The sequence below is a fragment of the Lemur catta genome, chromosome 2, assembly GCF_020740605.2.
Source record: "Lemur catta isolate mLemCat1 chromosome 2, mLemCat1.pri, whole genome shotgun sequence".
Taxonomy (NCBI): Eukaryota; Metazoa; Chordata; class Mammalia; order Primates; family Lemuridae; genus Lemur; species Lemur catta.
In genome coordinates this window covers 130,183,437-130,210,405 of record NC_059129.1, presented here as the reverse complement: position 1 = coordinate 130,210,405, position 26,969 = coordinate 130,183,437, and the positions used below count along the sequence as shown (strand labels likewise).

Sequence of the window (26,969 nt, the reverse complement as noted above, 5' to 3'; positions counted from 1 at the left end):
TTTATAGGGGAGGGGGGGGGAAAAAGCTAAGTTTTATAAATTTGTCTTCTTTAAAGTGATATTTCTCAGATGAAATCTAAAAAAACTCTAGTCACAAGACATTCTTATAGTATGTTTAAAAGATTACAATATTCAAATGATAATTGAAAAATTAAAATATTATCTATGCTCTGGTTCAGATGTAATCATCCCACCTCTGACAAAGCTGAAACTCATAATCTCTGACAGATTGCATAGAATAGGCATTCATTTAACCCTAGAGCAGTAAAAGCTACTGCAGGTACAATAGTATGCAGCACTGAAGTAATAACATAATTCAGACGATCACTTTACTTGTAATAAGCAAAATCCCAATTATATCATTGAAGTAATAAACAAAAAGACCCAGAATTACAGGGATCCACATATTCCCTTAAAACTCTTGCTTGTAAGAAATCAGGGTAGGCAAGAAGCTAGATATTTATTTTTTTAGTAAAGATAATTCACAAAAAAGAAAAAATATTTCAGAATAAAATGGATTGTCACACAATGGCAAGTAATGCTCTTCTCCATTCTTCCTTCTTTGCCACTGTGAACAATTTTTAGTTACAGGGACCACTCATATGACTTTCAATAATATACATAAGTTTTGTTTCTTGATATACTACTTTGGACAGTATCTCCTGTCTCCTCACTCTAAAAAATATGAGGAAATTAATACATCTACTCTTCTTTAAATCTTCCTTCTTCCCACCGTGTTCTATTTTTTGTTATAATATCATTTTTCTATTATAATGTTCATAATATTCACATTTTATAATCTTATTATAGATATGCCTTCCATATCTTGAAAAAATCAGTAAATGTGTGTACAATATTGTAATATAAATACTGTTTACTATAGAACCAAGTAGAATAATTAAAGTCATGCAAAAAGGAATGCAATCCTAATACCATGTAATTTAAACTTTGCTTTTTGAGGCAGAATCTTCCAAGCATACCAGTCTCGTGGAATTTCTAATTTTTTTTTTTTATCTAACTTTCTTCATTTCTGTGTCAACTTTATGTGATGCCATTATGCATGTAATCCTCATTCTAAGATTTTTTTTTACTTTGCTATACTGCTTCAAAAAATTGTAGCTTGATGAGTATAAGAATGGCAATTTTCAGAGTTATTACACTTCTGAAAATGACTTCATTCTGCCTTCACTTTAGAGTGATAAGTGACTAACAGTCCTCTCAATGTAAGACTTTACTGGAAGTGTTTGATGTATATTTGTGTGTATGTTACATATATATGGATTATATTTATTAATACATAAAATATATAAAATCTAAAGATACAGCCTGCCTGTTGACATAACGTAGTCTCTAAAGATGAATGTTCTCTCTTCTGTTTGATAAAAAATAAGACTGAGTCCAGGCATCATGTCCATTGTGTTGACTTTTCTCTGTGGTTCTTCAGAACTCAGCAGCCACTTTTGTCTTAATTCTGCTGGTGGAGCTAAGCATGACTGTGGGAATCCACAGGTACTGCACAAAAAAAAAGGAGTAATAGAGATGTGGACAGATTAGGTAAACAGCAAAAATAGAAGGAGGCGAAGAAAGAAGAAAGACTGGACTGGTGACAAATGGATATAATGGGCAATGGGCTCTTGGTTCAGGGTCATGGATAAGCCGTGCTTTGAGTTATGTGCCGGTATTCACTTTTATCATAGAAGTGATTAAAGAAAAAAACAAAGAAACAATTTCAGTCATAAAGCACTATTTTTCCTTCATTTATATAAATCAAGGGAAAGTAGCCCTTTGCTGCTGCAGCAGGGGATTTCATATCTGTTCTCCTTCCTTCTCTTTCTTCCCTAAATAAGGAATCTCAGTAGATAGGAGATGAACATAAAGGAAGTAGAGTGATGCCAACTACGATACATTATGTAGTAGTCACCATGCTGTGCAGTAGATCTCCAGAACTAATTCCTAATTGACCCTTTAGCCAATCCCATCCTAGCCCCTGGTAACTACCATTTTACTCTCTGCTTCTATGAGTTCATTTTTTTTAGATACCATATGTAAGTGAGATCATATACTATTTGTCTTTTCTATGCCTGGTATGTTTCACCCAGCATAACATCCTCCAGATTCATCCGTATTGTCCCAACCAACAGGATTTCCCTTGTTTTGAAGGCTGAATAATGTTCCACTGTGTATATATACCACATTTTCTTTATTTGTTCATTGGTTGATAGACACTTTAGTTGATTTCCTGTCTTGCCTGTTTTGAATACTGAAATGAACATGAGAGTACAGATATCTCTTCCACATGCTGATTTCATTTCCTTTGGATATATACCCAGAAGTGGAATTGTTGGATCATGTGGTAGTTCTATTTTAAATCTTTTAAGGAACCTCCTTACTCTTTCCATGACGGCTGTACTAATTTACATTCCCACCAATAGTGTACGTGGATTCCCTTTTCTCCACACCCTCACCAATGCTTATCTCTTGTCTTTCTGATGATAGCCATTCTAACATGTATGAGATGATATCTCATTGTGGCTTTAATATGCATTCGATTGGTGGTGTTGAGCGTTTTTTCATACACCTGTTACCCATTTGTATGTCTTTTTTGAGAAAGGTTTATTCAGGTCCTTTGCCCATTTTTTAATCAGGTTGTTTTTCTTACTATTGAGTTTCTTACATATTTTAGATAATAACCCCTTATCATATGTATGGTTTGCAAGTGTTTTCTCCCATTCTGTAGATTATCTCATTATTCTGATTATTTCCTTTGTTGTGCAGAAGCTTTTTACTTTGATGCAATCCTATTTATCTATTTTTCCCTTTGTTGCCTGTGCTTTTGGGTCATATCCCAAAAAGATCTTTGCCAAGACCAATGTCAAGAAGCTTTTTCTCTTTGTTTTCTTCGAGTAGTTTTATAGCTTCAGATCATATGTTAAGTCTTTAATCCATTTTGAATTGATTTTTGTATATGGGCTAAGGATCCAGTTTCATTTTTCTGCATGTAGATATCCAGTTTTCCCAGCACTATTTATTGAAGAGCTTGTCCTTTACCCATTGTGTGATATTCCTACCTTTGTTGAAGATGAGTTGACTATATATATGTAGTTTTATTCCTGGGCTCTCCTGTTCCATTGGTTTATGTATCTGTTTTTATGCCAGTACCATAGTGTTTTGATTACTATAGCTTTGTAGTATGTTTTGAAATCAGGGAGTGTGATACTTCCAGCTTTTTGCTCAAGATTACTTTGATTATTTGGGGTCTTTTGTGGTTCCATAAGAATTTTAGGATATTGTTGTGCCTTAGTTCATTTTGTGTTGCTATAACAATACATGAGACTGCATAATTTATGAAGAAAAATGGTTTGTTTAGCTCACCTTTCTGCAGACAGGGAAGATCAAGAGCATGTCCCTAGCTTCTGGCAAGGGCTTCTTTGCTACATCATAACCTGATGAAGAAGGTCAAAGGGGAAGCAGACGTGTGAAGAGAGAGGAACAAACAGGAAGAAACTCAACATTATAACAACTTGCTTTCATGGGAGCTAATCCATTCCCGTGAGAACTAATCTATTTGCACAAGAAAGAATTCATTCACTACCAGGAGAAGAGAATCCAGACATGAGCCAGACACCTGCCACTAGGCCCCACCTCACAACACTACCACACTGGGGATCAAGTTTCAGCATGAGTCTTGGTGGGGACAAACTCAAACCATAGTACTATTTCTGTAGAAAATGTCATTAGAACTTTGATAAGGATGGCATTGACTTGTAGATTGCTTTGGGTAATGTGTACATTTTAACAATATTAATTCTCCCAGTTCATTGACACTGGATGTGTTTTCATTGGTTTGTTTCATCTTCATTTTTTTCATTAATGTTTCATAGTTTTTCGTGTACCCATCTCATACTTTCTTGATTAAATTTATTCCTAAGTATTTTTATGATGTTCAAAATGGGATTTTTTTCTTGATACCATTTTCAGATAGTTCAGTTTTAGTATATACATAAGCTACTGATTTTTGTGTTTCTTTTATATCCTGCAACTTTACTAAATTCATTTATTAGTTCTAGCTAGTTCTAATCTTTCATGGAATCTTTAGGACTCTCTCTATATAATATCATGTCATCTATAAACAATTTAACTTTTTCCTTTGCAGTTTGGATACCTTTTATTTCTTTTTCATGCCTAATTCCTCAGCTAGGACTTCCAGTAGTCCTTGAATGCTGAATAGAAGTGGCAAGAGTGGGCATTCTTATCTTATTGCTGATATTAGAGGAAAAGCTTTCAACTTTTCACCGTTAAGTATGACGTTAGTAGTGGGCTTATTATATATGGCCTTTATTGTGTTGAGGTGCATTCTTTTCTGCACCTAATTTGTTGAGAAATTATCTCTTTAAAGGATGTTGAATTTTGTCAGATACTTTTTTTGCATGTATTGAGATGATCATGTGGGGTTTTTTTTCCTTCATTCTGTTAATGTAGTGTATCACATTTATTGATTTCTGTATGTCAAACTATCTAATGTTGCATGCCAGAGATAAATCCCCCTTGATCATGGTGAGTGATCCTTTTAATATGCTGTGGAATTTGGTTTGCTAGTATTGTATCAAAGACTTTTGCATCTCTGTTCATCAAGGATATTTGCCTGTATTCTTTTTCTTGCATGACCTGTCTGGCATTGGTATCGGGGTAATTGTCATCTTGTAAACTGAATTTGGAAGTATTCTCTCTTTAATTTGTTGGAATAATTTGAGAAGAACTGGTATTAGTTTTTTAAATGTTTGATAGGCTTTAGAAGTGAAGCCATCAGGTCCTGGGATTTTCTTTGATGGGAGACTTTTTTAATACTGATTGAATCTTCTTACTCATTATTGGTCTGTTCAGATTTTCAATTTTTTCATTGTTTACTCTTGGTGGGTTGTATGTTCTAGGAATTTATCTATTATTGATTTTCTAATTTGTTGTCATATAGTTCATACAGCCTCTGTGATCCTTGGTATTCCTTGGTATTTCTGTTTCATTTATTATTATTTCAGTTTTTTCTTTTTCTTTTCTTTTCTTTTTTTTTCTTTTTCTTTCTTTTTTTTAGGCTAGTCGAGTGAAGCAGTAGGAGTGGAGAAGGAACAAAAGAATCTGTAACTGGTTGTGATCGATTATTTGTGAACACCACTGCCCTCAGACCAGCCTACTTCAGTTTTTTCTTAGTCTACCTAACGGGTTGTCGATTATGTTTATGTTCTCAAATAACCAACTTTTAGTTTCATTGATCTGTTTCTATATTTTTTAAATCTCTATTTCATTTATTTCTGCTCTGATTTTTATTATTTTCTTCCTTTTAATTTTGGGCTTAGTTTACTTTTCTTTTTCTGGTCCTTTGTGGTGTAATGTTAGATTGTTTCTTTGGGACCTTTCATCTTTTATGATGTAAATATTTATTGCTACAAGCTTCCTTCTTAGAACTGCTTTTGCTGTATCCTGTAAGTTTGTTTGTTTGTTTTTATGTTGTGTTTCCATTTTAATTTCTCTCAAGATATTTTTTAATTTCCCTTTTATTTTCTTCACCCATTGATTGTTTAGGAACATGTTGCTTAATTTCTGTGTATTTGTGATTTTTCCAAAATTCCATTTGTTATGGATTTCTAGTTTTGTACAATTGTTGGAAAAGATACTTGATATAATTTAATCTTCTTTAAATTTGTTGAGATTTGTTTTGTGGCCTAACATATGTTCTTTCCTGGAGCATATTTAATGTGTACTTGAGAAAAATGTGTATTCTGCTAATGTTGGATGGAATCCATTTGATATAAAGATCCATTTGATCTAAAGTGTGGTTCAAGTCCAATGTTTCCTTATTGATTTTTCTGCCTGGATGATCTGTCCATTATTGAAAATGGGATATTGAAGTCCCCTGCTATTATAGTATTGCAGTCTCTCTCTCACTTCAGATCTACTAATGTTTGCTTTATATATTTAGGTGCTCTGGTATTAAGTGTGTATATATTTACATTGTTATGTCCTCTTAGTGAATTGACCCATTTATCCTTATATAATAACCTCTTTGTCACTTTTTAAACTGTTTGACTTAAAATCTGTTTTGTCTGAATGAAGTATAGCCACTGCTGCTCTCTTTTGCTTACCATTTGCATGGAATATCTTTTTCCATCCCTTCATTTTAAATTTATGTGTGTTCTTATGTATCTTCTTCAGGCTAAAGTGAATTTCTAATAAGCAGCATACAGTTTTATCTTGTTTTTTTTAAATCCTTTAGCCACTCTGTATCTTTTGCTTGGAGAATTTAATCCATTTACATTTAAAGTGATTTTGATGGGTAGGGACTTATTTTATTAAAGTTTACTAACCATTTTGTAGTTCTTTCGTTCCTTTCTTATAATCGTGTTGTCTTCCTTTGTGATTTGTTGAGGTTTTTAATGGTGTGCTGTGATTTATTTTTTTGTGGTAAACATGGGCTTACATTAAATATCTTATAATATTCTAATTTGAGCTGATAACCACTTAGGTTGCATGTAAAAACTCTATACTCTCCCTCCCACATTTTATGCTATTGATGTCATATTTTATATCTTTTTACATTGTGTATCTGTTAAATTATTGTGGCTAGAGTTATTTTTAATATTTTTGTCATTGAACTTTTATACTAGAGTTAAAAGTGATTTACCATTATAGTATTAGAGTATTCTCAATTTGACTGTATATTCCTTTACAAGTGAATTTTATACTTTTATATGTCTTCATGTTGTTACTTAGTTTCCTTTCCTATCTACTTAAAGAACTCCCTTTTGCATTTTTTTAAGACAAATCTCATGGTGAAGATCTCCCTCCACCTTTGTTTGTCTTAGAATGTCTTTATCTTTCATGTTTTGTTCATTTCTGAAGGATAGCTTTGCTGATTACAGTATGCTTAGTTGACAGGACTTTTTAAAATTTCTTTCAGCACTTAGAACATAATATCCCTCTCCCTCCTAGCACAAGATTCTGTGGAGAAATCTGCTGATAGCTTTCTCTGGGTTCCCTTAATTATGATAAGTCTCTTATCTCTGGCTGCTTTCAAGATTCTCTATTTGTCTTTGACTTTTGACAGTTTAATTATAATGTGTCTTGGCTTATATTATGTAGAATCCTTTGAATTTCATTAATCTATACGTCCATATTCCTCCAAAGATTTGGGAAGTTTCCAGCCAGTATTTCTTTAAATAAGCTTTCTTACCCTTTCCCTTTCTCTTCTCCTACTAAGACTCCCATAATCTGTATATTGGTATGTTTGATGGTGTCCCCATAGGTTCCTTATGCTTTACTCACTCTTTTTCAGTCTTTTTTTATTCTTCTAATTGACTAATTTCAAGTGACCTGTCTTCGAGTTCTCTTCTTTACTCTTCTTTATTCTCAGCATTCTTTATTCTTCATAACAAAGTCTACAGTTGAAGCTCTGTTGAGTTTTTCAGTTCTGTTATGTATTCTTCAGCTCCAGGTTTTCTGTTTGGTTCTTCTCATGGTTCCTATTTTTGGATTAAACTGCTCATTTTATTGGCACATTTTCTTATTTCATTTATTTGTCTGTTTTCTTGCACCTCATTGAGCTTCTTTATGATGATTATTTTGAATTCTTTTTCAGGTAATTTGTAGATTTCTAATTTTTTAGAGTCAGTTACTACAGCTTTATTAGTTTTCTTTGGTGGTTTTATATTTTCCTGATTCTTCATTATCCACATAGCCTTGCATTTGTGTCTGTGCATTTGAAGGAGCAAACACCTCTTTCAGTCTTTACAAACTAGTTTCAGTAGCAAGATCAAGGCCAAACAGGGCTACAGCAAACAAGCAGTTGAGCAAGGCCATTTCTGGGTCTGGAGCCAGGACCATGGTCAGTGAGTCTGTCACCTGGGCCCAGGCCTGCCCTCCAAAAGCAACCCTCTTAGGTCTGAGTTCCACCACAGTTTCACAGACTCCTATCGGAACCCAAAGCTTCCACAAAGACACTTTTGTCCATGGATGACTGCAAAGTTCTTGTTGCTATGAGAAGATACAAGCAAAGGACCTCCTATTCTACCTTCTTGCTGATATCACTCATCCTAATGTAGTTCTTGTCACTTAGGTGCACAGTAAGTTTTTGTTGAGTAAATAAATGATTTGAATAATCAAAGATGAACTTACTTGAAATATTGGAGGAGATACTTGAGTGAAAGTGGGGGAAAATGCAGAAGAAAGTCTGCCCTGTTTGTTGATTGGTTTACTCTTAGACCAACCATAGTTTTTTTCAGTATTGTTTTGGTACTTTTCCTTTTTATTTGGAAATAAAGAACCACAAGCAGGGAAGAAAGAAAAAAGTTTATGAATAAGGGCCTAATGTGGTAGGAATCAGTAATCCTAAAGATTGGAAATAAAGGCCCATAAAGTTTGCTGACCTTATTAATCTCTCCTAAAGCTTCTGATAGGTGAAAAATAACAGTGTTGATAAACCTGAATGAGATGCTACCACCATCCGGTTGTTGGCTTATTTTAACACCAGTTCCAATGATGTCATTACACAATACCTAACACAAAATCCACTTTGGAGCCCGCTTTGTATTAGGCCAAATCCCCTTTTTGTTCACAACTGCTTTTGTCAGAGTCTCTCTAGCTTTTGTTAAGTGGGAAAGCTAGAGATTAATCGCAAGGTTTGATTTGCCTGTTGTTGATCATTCTGGATGCATGAAAATATGTTGGAAGTTGTAAATCATATCCTGACTCCTCTTTATTTTTAGTTTATTCATTTATTTTACTTAGCATGTTTGCAATTGAAAAGAGTAAGTATAAATATTAATTTTTTGCATTAAATAGCTTGCATACTATTTACAAAGGACCATAATTAAAGCTGTAGGTGATATAAAGGTAAATGCCATTTGATTCTTGTTTTCAAACAATATATTAACTGATAGAAGACAGAAATGTAACATACTCAACATAATATAATATGAAATTATATATTAAATAGAACCAAGTCAGGGCAATTAATTGAGGAAAATGCTATTCTTCAAATAAAATCACTCATATAAACTAATTTAAATGTCAAACACAAGTCTAATAAAATAGTAAAGTCAAAAAATACATAATTAAATCCAGATATATATCACTCATTAAGAATTTGTGAGTTAATGTAATTATGAAATATATTAACATAGCACTCTTACTTACATTATTGCATTTAACATAATTAAATGTGAACTATGGACAGAGGTAGGAAAATACTTACAACCTAAGTTTAACATCTACAGTATATAAAGAGGTCCTACAAATCAGTAGAAAAGGATATCCCAATTTTTTAAAATTAACAAAGGATATGAATAGACATTTCACAGAGAAAAAACTCTAAATGACCAGCAACTGATGTTCAAACTCACTCTCAGGGAATTACAGACTAAATGGAAATTTGATTACTCATTTTACCTATCAGATTGGCAAAAAAAATAAACGTTAGCAAGTATGCAAAAAAATAAGCACATTTAACTGCTGATAGGTAAAAGTTGTGGCATTGTTAGAACAATTTGTTGAGGAATCTACCAAAACCCAAATATCTAATAAGTTCCTTTAACTTTTAGCCAATTCTACTTCGTGCCCATCCAACAAATGTATTTGCAGATGTACCCAAAGCTGTAAATACAAGCAGAGTCACTGCAGTATTCCACCTTTGGAAATTAATAAAATTATCATCTCCATTTGACAGATGAGGAAACGAAAAGTTAGAAAGCTTAGAACCTATATAGCTAGTGAGTTGCAGAACTGGGTGTTGAATTTAGATTTTCCCGTGCCCTTAATTTCTATGGCATATCATCTCCCAGAGTAATACTCCAGGAGAAAACTTTCCTATTGGGGGGCTACAAAAACACTTGCTCTATTTTCTTATTTTTCTTATTTTTCCATTTTTTATCATTTTCTCATTTTAGTCCTCTTCTGATAGAAATGGTTATAGAAGATGCAATAAAACATTCTTTTAAGTGTTTACCGTTGTCTTGGGTAATGCCATTGCAAGAAAGTATTCTTCATTGATTGGATTCTTCACTGTTTATCTTCACAGTCATATCATTTTATGACTTTCTGGTGTTCTTTTGTATTCAAATCTCTCTGGGTGTAAATTTCACAACTTCTACAATTTGAGGCTAAAGAAAATTTCCAGCAAGCACAAAATTAAAAAAAGTAAACACATATGCATCTGATAATTTGTTTTGATGCACATGTAGTTTTGATAATAAAAAATGTTTTATATTGCTTTTCCTTTCCATTGTTAACTATATTTTATTTGGTAGTGATGTGGGGTTTTTTTTCGTTTTTGTTAAAAGGGCAGCCATTCTACAAAAGTGGAAGCTGTGGTCAGAACTCTGATGAAAATACAGCTTAGAGATCCAGGGGCAAAAGCACTTGTTTTCTCAACGGTAAAATCAACATTTTGATCCTCAATATTAACTTGGACTAACTTCCTGTCTCTAATCAGCTTATATCTAAGAACTTATTTTTAATATTTACCATAATATAGTTAAGATTTAGAATTACTATTAGATTTTTCTCCATATTAGATTTTTTCCCCAATTCCATAAGATAGAATTATTTTTAGAAAAATTTGATGATACTTCACAAGACAATTCCTATAACTATGTTTCATGATTTTATATTAATTTCATTTAGGGATTTTCTTATTTCAATATTTTAAAAATTGAAATCACTAACCTTGAAAGTCTCATCTCAGAACTGAATATGGTTGTTTAAGAAAAAGAAAATGAATTTACTAAATAAAGGGTGGAATAAAAACTTGTAGTTTTCATTTTTGGAAGATAATAACCACATCCAATACACATTCTATTATTTATTTTCTATTATTGGTTTATCTTAATTCAATTTGCAAAGATATTAATGTTTTTTACCCTATTTTTCAGCCAGCATTTGATGCAAAAAATAAAAATATACACCACTACTGTTTCAAGATAGAGCTAAATAACATTGATGGTACTACATTTAAGAGTTTTGTTTTTATTTTTACTTAATTAACCTTATAAAATTTAATTTGATTTAGTCTCTTTTCAATTCCTCTTTAGATAAAAGCTGTGTGTAAATATTGGTTTTCTTATTGTTTTATGTATTCTAGTGGCAAGATGTGTTAGACATTATTTCAAAAGCTCTCACTGACAACAACATGGAATTTGCACAGATCAGTCGTGTTAAGACATTCCAGGTATGTCAAGATTTTACTCCTGTTTTTTTGTAGTAGAGTCAGTTGCAAATTGAAACTGCTATTAAGTAGCTTACTTACATTTATTGTCTTGTGTCAGATAAGCCACATAAGCAGGGTTTGACTTCTTGATGAGTTATAAAGTTAACATTTAAAAGCAAAGTAGAGAAACTGTAGGTGTTTTGATCTATTCAATTATAGCCATAACAAGACCATCTTTTTTTTTTAAGATCTTCTGACTTGGGGTCTTTTTTTTTAATATAGGAAAAGATTGACTATGATATACCTTTTGAATAAACAGGGGCCTGGTGCCCCAGGGACTAGGTTCTAAAGACATTGTGTCAGGCAAAACTGCATATGGTCAAAATTGTCCTTACATCACACTGAGCACAGTGACAGGTGCACATCCTAAGACACACACAAAGACCAAATGAAAATTTAGCAGATTCATGTCTCTTAACTCACATGAACTCTAGCACATCTTTCTTTCTTTCTCTCTTTGTCCTCTAAGCTTATGTAGTTTAATTTACATATACCGCATGTATCTATCTTGTGATGTGATTACACTATATATTATAAAGAATAAGAGAGCTTATATGATATTTTTCCTCATAATTAAAGTCTAGCAACAAGTTTACATTTTCTAAAATTGGTAATTTTGCATTTAATTTTCTTTAGTAGTTACATTTCACAAAGACCTAATGGATACCATTAAACATCTTTATAGTGGGCTATAACATACTGCTCTTATTTCAACTGATCCAGCTAAAATTAAAATGTACCTTTCTTTTTTAGGAGAACCTTTCAGCATTTAAACGTGATCCCCAAATCAATATTTTGCTGCTGCCCCTGCACACAGGTTCTAATGGATTAACTATCATTGAAGCAACTCATGTTCTCTTGGTGGAGCCCATATTGAACCCTGCCCATGAGCTTCAGGCCATAGGGAGGGTGCACCGAATTGGACAGACAAAGTAAGGACTAAAATTAGCATCAGTCACAATTGCTTCAGTTTTCTAAGAAACCAAGACAGCACCTAAACTCTTCATTTATGTTCATCGTAGCCTATTTGTTTTTAATTACTGCCTTATTTATTAAATTTTTAAGCATTATTATATAATCAAAAGGCATGAGATTTCCAACCCTCCCTCCTCCAAGCAGCAAACCTCCAAATTTTCCCAAATTTTTGTCTTTCCCACAAAAACCTGATCACTTCATCAAAAAAGCTTGTTAGAAATACTTAAGACAGCTACAAAATTGAAGGCATCCATCATGACTTTGAGAAGAGTGGATTTTAGATTGTCTGAAATAGGCCTGTGTTTAAAAGAAGACATATCTCATACACGACTGAAAATGGCTTGTTTTAAAGTTCTTACCCTTAGGAAAAGGTCAGCTCTAAGAAAGAACTAGATTTTGTTTAAGGCCCAAAGCAAACCTAACAGTGAAAATTATGTGGTATGTATTACCTTTATTCAAATATCAGAATGGATGATTATCTTTTTAAGGCCCCCCAGATGTATTACCTCCTGGATGTTAGATGCCTTGAATGTTTTTTAAAAAGACACACATCCACAGTAAACTCTCATTAAATCAATATTTATATATTGAGTACCTACTATATGTCAGGCATTCATTATGCTAAATATTGAAGATTCAAATTGAATAAGACAATCTTTTCCCCCAAGGAGGTCATTATGTAGTACAGGAAACAGATGATTTAAAGTATTACAGTAGAATGTGTGAAAGTTTAATAATAGAAGTACTGGGTTAACAATAAAGGCAGTGATCACTTGTGTCCTAGAAAGCCAGGGAAGACTTTATTATATTGAGTCTTGAAGGAATAATTATTTCAAAGTTGGGCTAGAAAAGGGTATTCACACAGCCAAAGAGAGTTGTATATATAAAAACACAGTGGTGGTAAACAACATATTTCTGGGGTCTGTAAAGAGTTTGGAATTGCTGGAGTATCGAGTATGAGAAAGGCCGTAGCAGGAGATGAGGTCTTTCATGTCATACTTAGAAACATGGGCTGCTCTGTAAGCAGTTCCTGGGAGAGCAAATAAAGAGTTTTAATTTTAAGCAGAGAAGAGATACGTTAATTAAACAAACCTTTAACAAAATAGGGCAAAGTAGCATAACTGAAATAAATGCAGGCTCATTCTAAAGTACCACCAAGCGTCATTTAAAATGCAGTTACATCTTATTTGTTTTTTGTTGGTTTTGTTTTGTATTTTTAAACATTAGTTTCTTGTCCTACCAGTGTTCTTCTAAAGCACAGACTGGACTCATCTCAGGTTTAAAGCCACAAGTAAAAGGCTCTTATTAAACTTCCCTAGTAAATCGATTTTTCTAGTCTCTGAAGAGACTATCTTAAGTGTTCTCTATCTTCCTCCTCCATATTGATGAAAATCTTGCCTCATACAGGGGAAACAAATACAGTCAGATTAGAAGCACCTCATCTTTCCATCATCAACTTAAACACTCTGCCTGCATCAGTACCCACATACTTCATTCATTAGGTCTTTATCGAGCATTTTTTTTGTGCCAGGCACTGTTCTAAATACTGGAGATCCTCATGGAGCTTAATTCTAGTTGTAAGGGGACATCCTTTGTAAGGTAGAGAGACAGATGGTAAACAGCAAACATAGTAAGTAAAATATAGACTACGTTAGGAGATGGAAAAGTAGAGCAGGGTGAGGAAGTTTACGAGAGCAGGTGGCTGGGCAGAAAGGCATGAAAGGGCTTATTGAGAAGGTAGCATCTGAGCAGAGACTTGAAAGAGGTGGGAAAGTTAGTCATGCAGATATCTTGGGAAAGAATGTTCAAGTAGACAATGTACTCAGTGCAAAGGCCCCAAGTCAGGGGTATGGTATGTTTGGGGAGTAGCAAGGAGCCTGGGTTGCTGGAATGGAGTGAGCCAAGGGGAGAGAAACAGGAGATGAAATGGAAGGCTTTGGTGGAGAGAGGATTACATTGGGCCCAGGAGGCCACTGTGAGGATGTTGCTTTTACTCTCTGGAAGGCAGAGAGCCATTGAAAGGCTTGGAGCAGAGGCGTGGCATGATCTCACTTAAGTTTTGAAAGAATCATTAAGTGCTGTGTTGGGGTGGGAGTGGGTGAAGGGGAGCAAAGGAGAGTAGAAGCAGAGAACTGTGGAGGCCATTGGAGTTGTCCTGGTGAGAGCTGAAGGTGACCTGACCATGGTGGCAGCAGTGTACATGGTGAGAAGTGGTCAGGTTCTGGATATATTTTGAAGGTAGAACTGATACTATTTGTGGACAGCCTGGACAATAGAGTGTGAGAATGTCAAGGATAACACTGTGGGTTTTGGTCTGGACAACTAGAAGGATCAAGTAGCCTTGATCTCAGCTGGGGAAGATTACTGGGTAGAGAATATTTAGTGAGAGAAGAACAGAAATTTACCTCAGATGTAAGTTTGAGATGTTTATTAGATATCCGAATGGAGATTTTTTACTCTGTAATTAGATGTATAAATCCAGAGTTCAGGAGAGAAGTCTGGGCTAGAGATACACATTTGGAAGTCAACAGTATATAATGGCATTTTTAAGTCATGAGATTAAATGAGATTACCTAGGAAGTGAGTGTAGGTAGAGAAGAAGAACATAGACTAAACTCCAGGGCACCAAAGTTAAAAAAGTTCCAGAAGAAGAGAAGGAACCAGCAAAAGTGACAGATAAAGATCAATAAGTTAGGAAGAAAACCACGGAAGACAGGTGTCCTAGGAGTTAAGTAAAGAGCAAAACTCAAGGAAGAGGATATGGTCAACTGTGTCAAGTGCTGTGAAAATGCCAAGGAAGATTAGGATTGAGAATTGATCATTAGTTCTAGCAGTATGAAGATAAAGACCAATTTTGATGAAGTGGTGGAGGTAACAGCCTGATTTGAGGGTACGAGAGAATGGGATTTTGTGTATTTCTTATTTAACAAATATTAATAGAACAAAGAGAGGTTAGGCAACTTGTCAATAGTCACACAGCTAGTAAAAGTGGTGGAAATTTTCAGGCATAGCTATTCTGCCACCACAGTCCATGCTTTAACCACAACACACTGCTGCTTCTGTGTAGCTGGAAGGACTAGTATTTTGAAGAGTTTTGCTGCAGAGAAGAGCAGAGAAAAGGAAAAGAATGAAATCAAGAAAGTTGTTTTGTTTTTTCCTTTCAAATTGGAGAATTAAGAGAATGATATGATTCATTAGAGATGGAAAAAACTAATGAGACAAGAGCGGGAGGAGAATGCTGGGACAGTGTTCTTGAGTAGGAAGAGGATATGGGATATATTAGTAATACTGAAGCCGAGAGATTGTTTTAGGTGGGAACACAGCTATGTCATCTGTAGTAATAGGCAGGAAGGTACTGTATATTCCTTCCCTTTTATTACAGCAGCAGAAGTGTCCCTTTTCTTTCAAAAGCCAGCCATTCCATTTGCCCTGGATCCCATCCCGTCTCATGCTCTCAGTGACTTTCCTTTTGTACAGGTTGAGTATCCCTTAACTGAAATGCTTGGGACGGAAGTCCCAAGTCAGATTTCGGCTTTTTTCAGATTTTGGAATATTTGTAATACATAATGAGGTATCTTGGGGATGAGACCCAAGTCTAAACATGAAATTCATTTATGTTTCATATATATCTTATACATATAACTGAAGGTAACTTTATTAAATATTTTTAATAATTTTGTGGATGAAACAAAGTTTTGACTGCAGCCCATCACATGAGGTCAGGTATGGAATTTTCCATATGTGACATCATGTTGGCACTTAAAATTTCAAAGTTTGGAACATTGTAGATTTGGGGTTTTTGGATTTCGGATGCTCAACCTGTAATACATCACCACATAGATGTGTTCTAATATTATCCATCTTTAAAAATAAAAAACAAACACTTCCCTACATTCCGCCTCCACCTGCTTATCTCCCGTTCGCTCTCATCCTTTCTGATTGTTTTTTTTCCTCCCCACCATATCACCGAAATGAAGCTTATAACCTTATTAATGACCTGCTTCTTGCCAGTGGTCTGAGGGTTGTTTTTCTCCATCTGTCTGTACTCCCTAGGTGAGTTCATCTGATATCAGGGCTTTAAGTAGCATTCGCACATGGATGACTCTCAAATGTTTACCGCCTGACCCAGACGTGCACTTATAGCTTTTGTCCCAGCTTCATATCCAGTTTTGTCTTTGTACACATATCTCTGAACTCTGTGCCTCCCTTAGAGGCCTGTCTAATGGGTATCTAATAGGTTTACATGGACAAAACAAAACTGTGTTCCTATTGCACTCCCATGCCCCAAGCCTTCCCCATTTTACAGTGTGGAACTGTTGCCTATAGTTGCTCAGATCAGAAGTCTAGGGCTTTTCCATACTTCTCTTTTCACATCTCACATCCAAATCATCATTTAAGTCTTGTCAGCTCTGCTGCCAAGAGATATTCCAAATCTACTCAACTACTTACAGTCTCCACTGATACAACTGTAGTACAATTCACTTCTCTTACCTGGATGACTGTAGAACCTGGCTTCTCTGTATGGTGTGGCGCCACTCGTGCCATCAGAAAGTATATCCTCTACACAGCAACCAAAGAGATTTCTAAAGTACAATCAAGTATAAGTCAAATCATGCATAAAACTCCCTGAGGGTTTCCCATTATAACCACAATGAAATCCAAATTCTTGGTCATGTCCTGCAACACCCTAATCTCCAACCTCATTTCCACCTCTCTCTCTCGTTTACAGTGTGCTTCTGCCATGCTAGCCTTCTTTTGACCCCTTGAACATTTTAAGCTTGTTCCAAGTGTGTTCTCTTCCCAGGGACTATGCACACGTGCTGCTTCTTTCTTTTGGTATTCTTCCTGCACCTCCTTCCGCTGGCCTCATTCTCATCACTCTGTTTCAACTTCTATGTCAGCCTCCTCATGGCATTGTCTGTACCTGAAATTATCTTATTTCTTTCTCTGTTTGTTTTCTGTCTTCCTGCATTAGCATGTTAGTTCATGAAGATTAAATGGTTCGTTTTATTTGCTGCAGAATCTCCCCCAGCACCTTGATTAGTACCTGCCACAAGTGGGCACCAACTAATGAATAGAGAGTATAATATGTGAAGTCAGTTTGTACTAATTAGTTTTAAGATGTTTTTAAGCTTAAAATTGTTGTGTGCCTTCTAGACCTACTATTGTACACAGATTCTTAATTAAAGCAACAATAGAAGAAAGAATGCAGGCAATGCTGAAAACTGCTGAGAAAAGGTAGGTAACAATTTGCTACCACTAGATGGGGGGAAGTTTTTTCCTTTTTTTTTTTTTTTTCTTTTTAAGCAACTCAGGACATGTAAAGTTTTCTTGTTTAAGTTTGTGTATGTGTTTGGAACTTCTTCACTTAGATGGCAACAAAAGATATAAACACAAATACTTTTTAAAAGAAAACTGTGACATTTTGCCTATTCAATATTTCCCAGTTAATGCTCTAGACATTCTATATTTGAATTAATTTATTAATAGGTTATAAGGTGTAAAAATATTTAGAGTACGTTATATTTCTTTGCCACATTGGATTACTTTTTAAATGAAATAAATCTTTATGCCTGACTTACAAGCCTTAGCCTGATGTGTGTAAACTAAACTTGTATTGCTGCTTTATACATCACACTTACCAGTCATGTGCAGATAGGAATATCTGGATTTTAAAACTTGGCTGGTAATTGTGGTGTCAATTCCAAAGGCAGAGAGGCCAAAACAGTCTTAATTTTAAAAACTTGACCTTTGTAATCATAAAACTTTCGAATGTTTATGCCATAATTTTTCTTTAAAGTCATTTTGAAAACAAACCAATGCCTCTCTGCATCCTTGGGAGATGGGTAGGATTGGAAGATACCCAAGGAAGAGATTATTACCTTAGAAGGGATTGTTTCCACAGAGGTACTTTGCATAGCAAAAAAGCAATTAGAAACCAGAAACTTTCTTCCACTGGTGGCTTATGGGAAGGAAAGAGGCTACCCCCCAAGAGCTTTTTACCTAAAAAATAAAGGCTTTTTATTCTTGTTTCCATGTGTAACAGACTTCAGTGATTTTTAATTTAAGCTGCTTTAATAAAATAGCAATTAAAAGGGCCATTGAAATTCTCTTGAAACAAATTAACTTTAGGCCAGGCATGGTGGCTCACACTTGTAATCCTAGCACTTTGAGAGACTAAGGCAGGAGGGTGGCTTGAGGACAGGAGTTCAAGATCAGCCTGGGCAACATAGCGAGACCCCCATCTCTAAAAAAAATTAAAAATAAGCCAGGCATGGAGGTGCATGCCTATAATCCTAGCTATTCGGTAGACTGAGGCAGGAGGAGCCTAGGAGTTTGAGGTTGCAGTGAGCTATGATCATGCCACTGTACTCTAGCCCAGGTGTCAAAGCAAGACCCTGTCTGGGAAAAAAAAAAAATTAGATGGTAAGAAGGTACATTGTAAGGTAAGAGCCTTAGTAGCAATTGTCAGAGGCTTTATTCTTTTACTAATTGCACAGAAAAAAAAATTTATGACAAGACCTGAAAATAATATATAAAAGTCTTCACTAATTTTGACAAGATTTCATAATTTCATCACCTGTTTTCTTCTGTGATTTTCTTATGGCCCAGTTACAAAAACTTAAGAACAAATATGTGTTTAGTTTTGTTTTATTACAAATATAATCACTGATTCACTGATTTTGGGGGGTTTCTCTCTGACTGTGCTCGCTTGGAAAACCCTGCAGTCACACGAACTCATCAGTGAAGCATTCAGAGGCCTCCGTCTTGACCGTGGCTGATCTGGCAGACCTGTTTACCAAAGAAACTGAAGAGCTTGAATGAATTACACTTGACTCAATCCACAGACTTCAATGTATTAATAAACTTTCATAGCTGTAAAGCAAAGTTAGAAGTTTAAAACTCTAGTAGATGTCAGTAAACACTGTTACTAGTTGAATGAGTTTGTTTCTTTTTTTGGTTACACAGTGGCCTAGTACTTATTGAATCGTCTTCAGTATACTGTTTTCAGAAGATCTATAAAGACTTTTAATTTTACACTCCTAATAAAACATTTATTTTTGTTCCAAAGAATATCTATATCTGATGAGGCAAGAGAATTAAGAGAAGTAATGGGTACTTTCCTTTTGAAAAGATCAGTTGTAAAAAGAGTTGGAGTAAAAGAGAAAGTGAACTAGTCTAGTTTTATATGACCTGACATATTCAACCAACATAGATCTCATTTTTGGAAGGGCCGTCAGTGTCTATAGCACATGATTCACCAATATCTTGTTAGTAGTATTTTAAGTAGGTGGTGAATCATATTAACTCTTAGTTATTTGAGTAGGTTTAGACTCCATGCATACTAATTTAATAGTAATACAATTCCTAAAAATAAGTTAATACTAGATAATTGTTTCTTTTTTCTGTATCTTGCTACTAAAAATCAAAACATTGAAAACTTTTCATTTCTATTATGTATTAAGTAGTGTCAGTGTAAGCAGTTAAAAATTCCAAATAGAATTTTTAAATGTACTAATGTTTACCTTAAAATTATCTGCTTTCTCTACTCTTAATTTTTCTTATTGTTAAGTTTTTATACATTTTTAACATTGATGTATCTGTAAATTGGCAATTTTTATGATTTTAAGTCTTATCATTATAACATGGAAAATATGGCAAGGTTTTTTTTAATCATTATTATACTGATGTTTTGGATTCTCTTTCTTTCCTGTGTTCTTGTGTGACTAGACTTTTTAGCCACGAATACCTAAATTTGAAGTTTGTTATTTAATCCAGTTCTTCCCTTAAGGACTAGCATTTGATCTTTTAAACAAGAGAATGCTGTGTTCATATAAGCAGATAGTTGCAAGTGATAATAACTGAGTGTTTCTTCTTCTGTGAAGAATCAATGGACTTTGAAATCGCTGAATAAGGAGTAGCTTGTATCCTAGCCATTTGATGTAATACAAATGTTCTTGTTTTGTTTTCTTTTCCTTGAGCCTTCAGAGTTTTAACTGACCCTCAGGACTCATTCATTAGCTCCTACTTAGCTGCCCAGAAAACTAATAGAAATATCCCATGAATCACATTTGTCCAACAGGCTTTGGTGCTTAGTTAAGGTGCATCTTCTTACTCTAGGTTTTTCGGGTGATATAATTCAGCTGAAGAGAACACACATTTTTTGGTGCTTATTCTTCAGCTGAAGGGAGATATGCATTGATTCTTTTATATGAAATTAAATTGAACTATTATTAATATTTTTGTAGCTCTTTGCATATTATAAAGAGCTTTCCTGTACATTTACGTATTTAATTTGCCTAACAGTCCTGTGAAGTTGATATAATTAATATCATTCCTGTTTTAAAGGTAGAGAACTGAGGTTCAGAAATATTGAGAAACTTGCCTATGGCATGTAGCAAGTAAACAGTGGAGCCCAGGTTCCCTGATTCCAAATCTCATGTTCTTTTACAAGTCACATGTCATGCTAAGGTTCCGAAGGCCCATGGTTATAATTTAATAATGACTATTTCAGTATTTCTTTCAAGTTTGTTTTCTAGTATTACCTTCTGAGTTGTGCTTTAGAGAAAACAATTTGATATGCTTCAATTTTGTAAAAATAAAAAGGACATATATATAAATATACTTATCTGTATTAGAGAAAAACTGCTCTTATTTATTTCTGTAAGATATCAATTAAATATTTTAGTGGAAATTGAAATTGTGGGATTATTTAATTTCTAAGCCATGGAACAAACATACAAGATGTTTTTGTCTCTCAACAAAAGATGTCAAAATTGCTAATACTACAGAATTCCATATTTTAAATACATTTGTTATTTCTTCAAAACAATTGTGACAGTTCTTCCAGTTGTTCAAAACAAATGCAAATCTAATCTCCTACATCTTGGCTGCAAACAAGGGATTTTTAAGTTTTAGTCCTCCATCATTTTATGTTCTCTGAAATGTCACTGTACTCATAAGTAGTTTTCTTAAATGAGCCCTATACTAATGAACTAGTGAAAAAAATGAGATAGTCCCAATTCTTAGAATAGCTCCAATCCTTAGAAATTAAATGTGTTTGAATCTGGAGAATCATTCTGTTAAATGACTCCAGATGTGCTGACAAGAACTGGAAAGATTTATTTATATACAATATAAACTACATATACCTAATTCCATAGCCTTTTGCTTCAAACCCGGATAGCTGTACTATGTTTATTGCAGCTTCAACTTCTCTATTTGTGACCTCAGCAGAATGAGCCATGCATTTAGTTTTAGGAATTGATCCCTTTCATATCCCATTAACAACAAATACAAATCTTAATATGACAATTCAACGTATAACTAATATTTTACAAATAATTATCAAACCTTTGTCCAAGGACCCATTTTCAATCTTTGGGATCTTTCCAGACCTGTGATTTATATGCCAGTACAGTTATGATCACTGACCCTTCTAGTGCCCTAAGAATCAAACATTTTTGCCCAAATTTCGAGTGCTACAGTTAGTTATTTTCCCAGACACTTTGTAAGAATTTCCATTGACTAAGATAAGTGCATCATTGCCTGTTGATAATACTGAATGTATTTTTCCTTTGTCAGAGAATCATGTCTTCTTTGGTAAATGCAAATCTATGTTTTAAACAGGAATGGATTTTAGTTTCTGATCTTTATCAGAATGTTTATAAATGATGCAGCTATTAAACTGTGAAAGCAACAGTGCAGAATGTTCTGTTTACCTAAAACTTCCTCAATACCTCTCACTTCTCTAATCCCTAATTATAATCGGGTTATTGCTTATATTCTGCAGGTAACCATTCTACCCTGTACACAGGTTCGCCCTCCCAAGAGGTTGGCTACCAGCATGATATGGTACAAATAAATACTTGACATAGCGCTTCCGTCTTATTAAGTTGTTGATGACTCAAGCAGTCATCTAGTTTATACAGTGATTTATTTTAAGAGATTTTTTATTCATAATCTTTATTTAGCAAAAGAAGATGAGCAGGTTTCCTTCTTAAATGGTTTTGGCCTTTCAAGAATTCTGATAAAGATCTTTACTGAGTAAACCACCTTTTTTTTCTTTTTTTTTTTTTTTTTTAAATCAGGGACTGGGTCTCGCTCTGTCATCCAGGCTTGAGTGTTGTGGTGTGATCATAGCTCACTGCAACCTCAAACTCCTGGGCCCAAGCGATCCTCCCACCTCAGCCTCCCGTGTTTCTGGGACTACAGGCACGTGCCACCATACCCAGCTAGTAAACCACCTTTTAATTCTCTCTTGTTTTCCATCCTGTCTAACATTATTCCTTCCTTGCTTTCAATATTATTTCCTCTCTGGTTTTGAAACTCTATGTCTAGGTATTGGAAAAAGCAGTTTATTCACCGTTACATAAAAAGAACACTTGTCAGACCACTGTCCAAGCATCCTAACCAGGAGTAAATGGACTTATGGGTAGAAGGAGGGTCCACAGGGGCTCTTCCAAGGGCAAACTCACAAAATTGTGTACATTCCAGCAGCTCCTTACAAAGAGTCCATTATTGTTTGTCAGATTTTCAGAGGAATTCAAGGCCTGAAAAGGACCCATTGCCGTGGACCAGCAGTTTCCGAATGCGAGCCTTGGGGCTCCCCAAGGCTCCAGGGAGTCTGAAATTCCCTAGGATTTTCTTCATATATGTCAGTGAAAACAACATAGTCACTACATTTATTAATGAAGCAGGTATAGGAGAATCTAGTTGCCTTCAATTAAGGAACATTAAAAGAGATTTGCACAATTCTAAAAGAATACCATTTTCACTTTTTTCTTTATTTTGGAAAACAGTTATTTCTCATTTGAAAATATGTTAACATACAATAGGTTTATTTTTTAATGAGTTAATATTTTCAGCTCAGTTTTAATTCTAATATGGTAAATAGTTGTGAATATAGCCCATATAAACAAAGGCTCTTTAGAGTCCACAATATTTTGGGGGCATATAAGGGATTCCTGAGCCCCAAAAGTTTGAGAACCACTGTGAGAGCTTGCATCATCTTCATCAAGACCAAGGCAAGGAATTGGCGTAAATTTTCTAACCCAGCTTGTAACTAAGTGCTATGCGCACATTTTTATTGATCATAATCAAAGATCTTATTGTAGAAAGACATCTCCCTGCAAAGCAGCAGCGGTATAGGCAAGTTCAGTGGACTTTGTATAACAAGGAGTTCCATTTAATTTTGGACCTCATGCTTTGTTTGAAAAAAATTAAATGGTTGAGGTTGCATATAGCAGCTTTTTAAACCAAACTTTGTCTCCATGTGAATGTAAAATAAACAGTAATGTTCTGTGACTGCTCTATGACCACAGAGATAATTGCCACCTGTGGTGGTCAGTTTTATGCATCAACTTGGCAAGGCTGTAATCCCAGTCATTCAATCAAACACTAATCTCTATGTTGCTGAGAAAGTATTTTATAGATGTGATTAAAGTCCATAATCAGCCTATTTTGAGTAAGGAAGATAATCCTAGATAATCTCAGTGGGCTTGATTTATTCAGTCAGTTGAAGGGGCTTATGGACAGAAGTAGAACTTCCCAGAAGAAATTCTGCCTGTGAACAGCAGCTTTGGTTTGTTTCTCTGCCCTCCCCGGTGGCTGGCCCTCTGGATTTCGGACTTGCCTAGCCAGTCCCCACAATTGTGTAAGCCAATTCCTTGCAATAAATCCCTTAATATATTGCTGCTACTGGTTTTGTTTCTCTGGTTGAATCCTGATTGAACACCACCCTTGGGGAAAATGTTCAAATGCACGAGACAAGGTACCCAGATTGCAGAATTTTTACTTAGCAATCGATGATACTCTTTATTCTGCCACTTTTAAATAACATTGTATTAATAATGTTTCTAAGAAAATATATCCAAAAATGTTTAAACATGATCTAAACATGTAAAGAATAAAGGTTGTGCAAAAAAATGACATAGCCTGAAATGACTGGTGTCCATTAGTGGCCTCCAATGTGGCACGTACCTAGGAACAGACAAGGAAATCATTAAAGCATGGAAAGAAAATACTGGAAATTATATTGGGTGGGTAATATAGTCCGGATATTTGTCCCTCCAAATCTCATGTTGAAATTTGATCCCACTGTTGGAGGTGGGACCTGGTGGGAGGTGTCTGGGGCATGTGGGCTGATCCCTCCCTCATGAATGGCTTAGTGCTGTCCTAGCAATGCTAAGTGAGTTCTGTCTCTGTTAGTTCCTGTGAGAACTGCTTGTTAAAAAGAGCCTGACACTTCCCTCTTCCCTCCTCTCTCTCTCTTTCTTTCTCTCTCTCTCTCTTCCTTCCCCTTCGCCCTCCCCCATAAGTGGAAGCTTCCTGAGTCCCTCACCAGAAGCTGATACTGGGGCCATGCTTCTTGTACAGTCTGCAGAACCGTGAGCCAAATAAACCTTTTCTTTATAAATTACCCAGCCACAGGTATTTCCCGTATAGCAACACAAATTAAGACAGTGGGAGAGTATTCATGAAAGAGAAATTAAGCTTTCCCTTATTAAATCTGCAGATCAACAAGAACACCCTTATTCCCATCCACTTATCAGACAGTCACGTGTCACCTATAAGTGGAGGTGGGAGCTGCTCAATATGGAAAGGTGGACAATGGTGCTCCTATTTACTTACTCCCAATATATTGTTCCCATGTGCCTGATTACAAGAGTTTACATTGCAGGTTATACTATCTAGCTTTAAACTCACTTCCTTAAAATGAACAAGTGACATGAAGAGATTCTTCCTACAAAGAATTCATGTATCAAAGGTAATGGTAATAATGCAACTACCAGGAAACAAGAAAATATCATAGCTGACACTACTAGTGAGTTCTGTTAGCCACATGACTAGGAAAAAACAATGAAGACTGATCAGATAGATGTGTTGAGATGTCAGCCAACTACAATTCTGGATTATCAAGAAGATCTGAAATATAAATGTACACCCATTATTAACAAGAACTACATTCATACGATGTTTCTAACAGGTATATCTTTCCACTGTGACAACTCATAAACGGGAATTTTGAAATAAGTTGAAACAGAACTTAGAATCAGATCTTCATTTGCCATTTGACAAAGTGCTGAACCAAAAAAAATTAATGAAGTATATTCAATAGCCTTGTTTTTGTTTAAACATTTAAAAAAACTAAAAGTTTTAATGACACCAAAAAGATTTTTGTCCCTTCAGTAAACAAAACCACAATATTTTACATTTTTTCATTCTTACTCTACCTATAATTTATATATGCTTTGAAATTGAAATATATAAATAAGTTTATTTAAATTTTAAATAAATATGTATCGGACATACACTTGCACAGATCTTTTACTGATGAGGTATGTAATTTAAAAAGTTTGGAGATCACTGGAAGATAATTAATTGTTGCTCTAATGAATGTGAGAGCATATTCAGTCCAGTTATGTTTTCATCACTCAAAGCAACCTTAGGACTCAAATTTACTTTCAAATCCAGTTAGGAAATCATGCAGTTTCTTCACAACCTCACATTGTTTTATTTTATTTTTTAACTGGAAGAAATATTTTCTATTTGATTACCACATTGCCTACCAGGCTTTGCCCTATATGTGTATACGTCTTGAAATGTTTTGTATTTTTAATCTTATTTTGCAATCGTGGGTCAAGAGTTTTGCAGGGGAAATGTAAACATAAGTTATATTAAGTAATTTTATTCCATGTCTTAAGTTTTTTTCAGTCAAGAAGTACTTGGAGCACCTAATTTATGCTTAATAATAGATCATGTATTCCTTGATAAACTTTCTATTGTGTTTTTGGAGATAAACCTAGTAACATGAGGGGAAAAGTCAGCAATAAATATTCTATTTTCAGAAACTTTAAATACTAATAAAATTAATATTGTCAACAAATGTTTGTACTCAGTCTTGTGCCTTCTGGTACTTTCAGGTTTATTTTCTCCCGACTATGTAATCAGGTAAAGGGGTTTTTGGTGAAGAATGTCATTATGTATCAAGACGGTAGGGAGAAGCTCATCACCTTTCCTACTGAATACAGAGGCAGAAGAGCCTATTTTAGAATGCATAATGAATTATCAAAGGAGACAGTGAAATCCTTTCTGAAAGGTTTTAAGAAAAGGCAAAAATTTTTGTTAAGTGCAGGTAGACTTCAAGAGGCTCTTTTAAGTCCTATAGTTAAATAACTATGGTATTTTCCTTTTATGTTTGTTTTTTCTTTCTCCCAAAATGCATGGTATTAAGTTTCAGAATCTCTTCAGCCAAATAAATAGTAAATACAAAAACATAGAGGGAAGGGACTACTATTTTCTTTTTTTAAAAATTAGTAAACAAAGAGCAACTATTTCTTTCAGTAGAAAAAGCAGTACCTTCCATTTACTGGGTGCTCAGTAGGTAGCTGTTGAATTTAACTGGTTGGAATAACTGATAAACATGATTCCCAACAGAGCAGAGTCATGTGGGTTACTAACTAACTTGCACAAATTCTGTCCACCAAAGGGATCCAGGTAATAAACACTGAAAAATCGTTGAATGTTTCTGTAACTCTGTTATTCTCATGTGTTAATATTTAAGCTTACAGGAGGTTCTAATAGTACCAAATTTATATAAATCTTTTCCATGAACAGTAAGAAGTGCTATTTGATTCTTATTCTTTGATTTTGATATGAGTAACTATTACATAAACCGATTAGCTTGACTGTTATGAATTTTCCTGCCAAGAAAAATAGTGGCTCTGCTCTGAAACCACAG

The 26,969-nt window shown here is 34.7% G+C and overlaps 1 protein-coding gene across 5 annotated transcripts in view; it reads left to right on the top strand.

Annotated features, from left to right (window-relative positions):
* Positions 1–20,927, top strand: part of SHPRH (SNF2 histone linker PHD RING helicase) — a 90,976-nt gene extending 70,049 nt beyond the window's left edge. For 4 of the 5 annotated variants that reach the window (XM_045544527.1, XM_045544526.1, XM_045544528.1 and 1 more), the window contains 5 exons: positions 10,326–10,418; positions 11,126–11,212; positions 12,005–12,183; positions 17,384–17,464; positions 18,955–20,927. In XM_045544527.1, the coding sequence (XP_045400483.1) occupies positions 10,326–10,418; positions 11,126–11,212; positions 12,005–12,183; positions 17,384–17,464; positions 18,955–19,051 (537 nt within the window). In that variant the 3' untranslated portion in view covers positions 19,052–20,927. The remainder of the gene's footprint in view (positions 1–10,325; positions 10,419–11,125; positions 11,213–12,004; positions 12,184–17,383; positions 17,465–18,954) is intronic. The other variant, XR_006733578.1, reaches the window with a different exon arrangement.
* Positions 20,928–26,969: the final 6,042 nt, after the last annotated feature.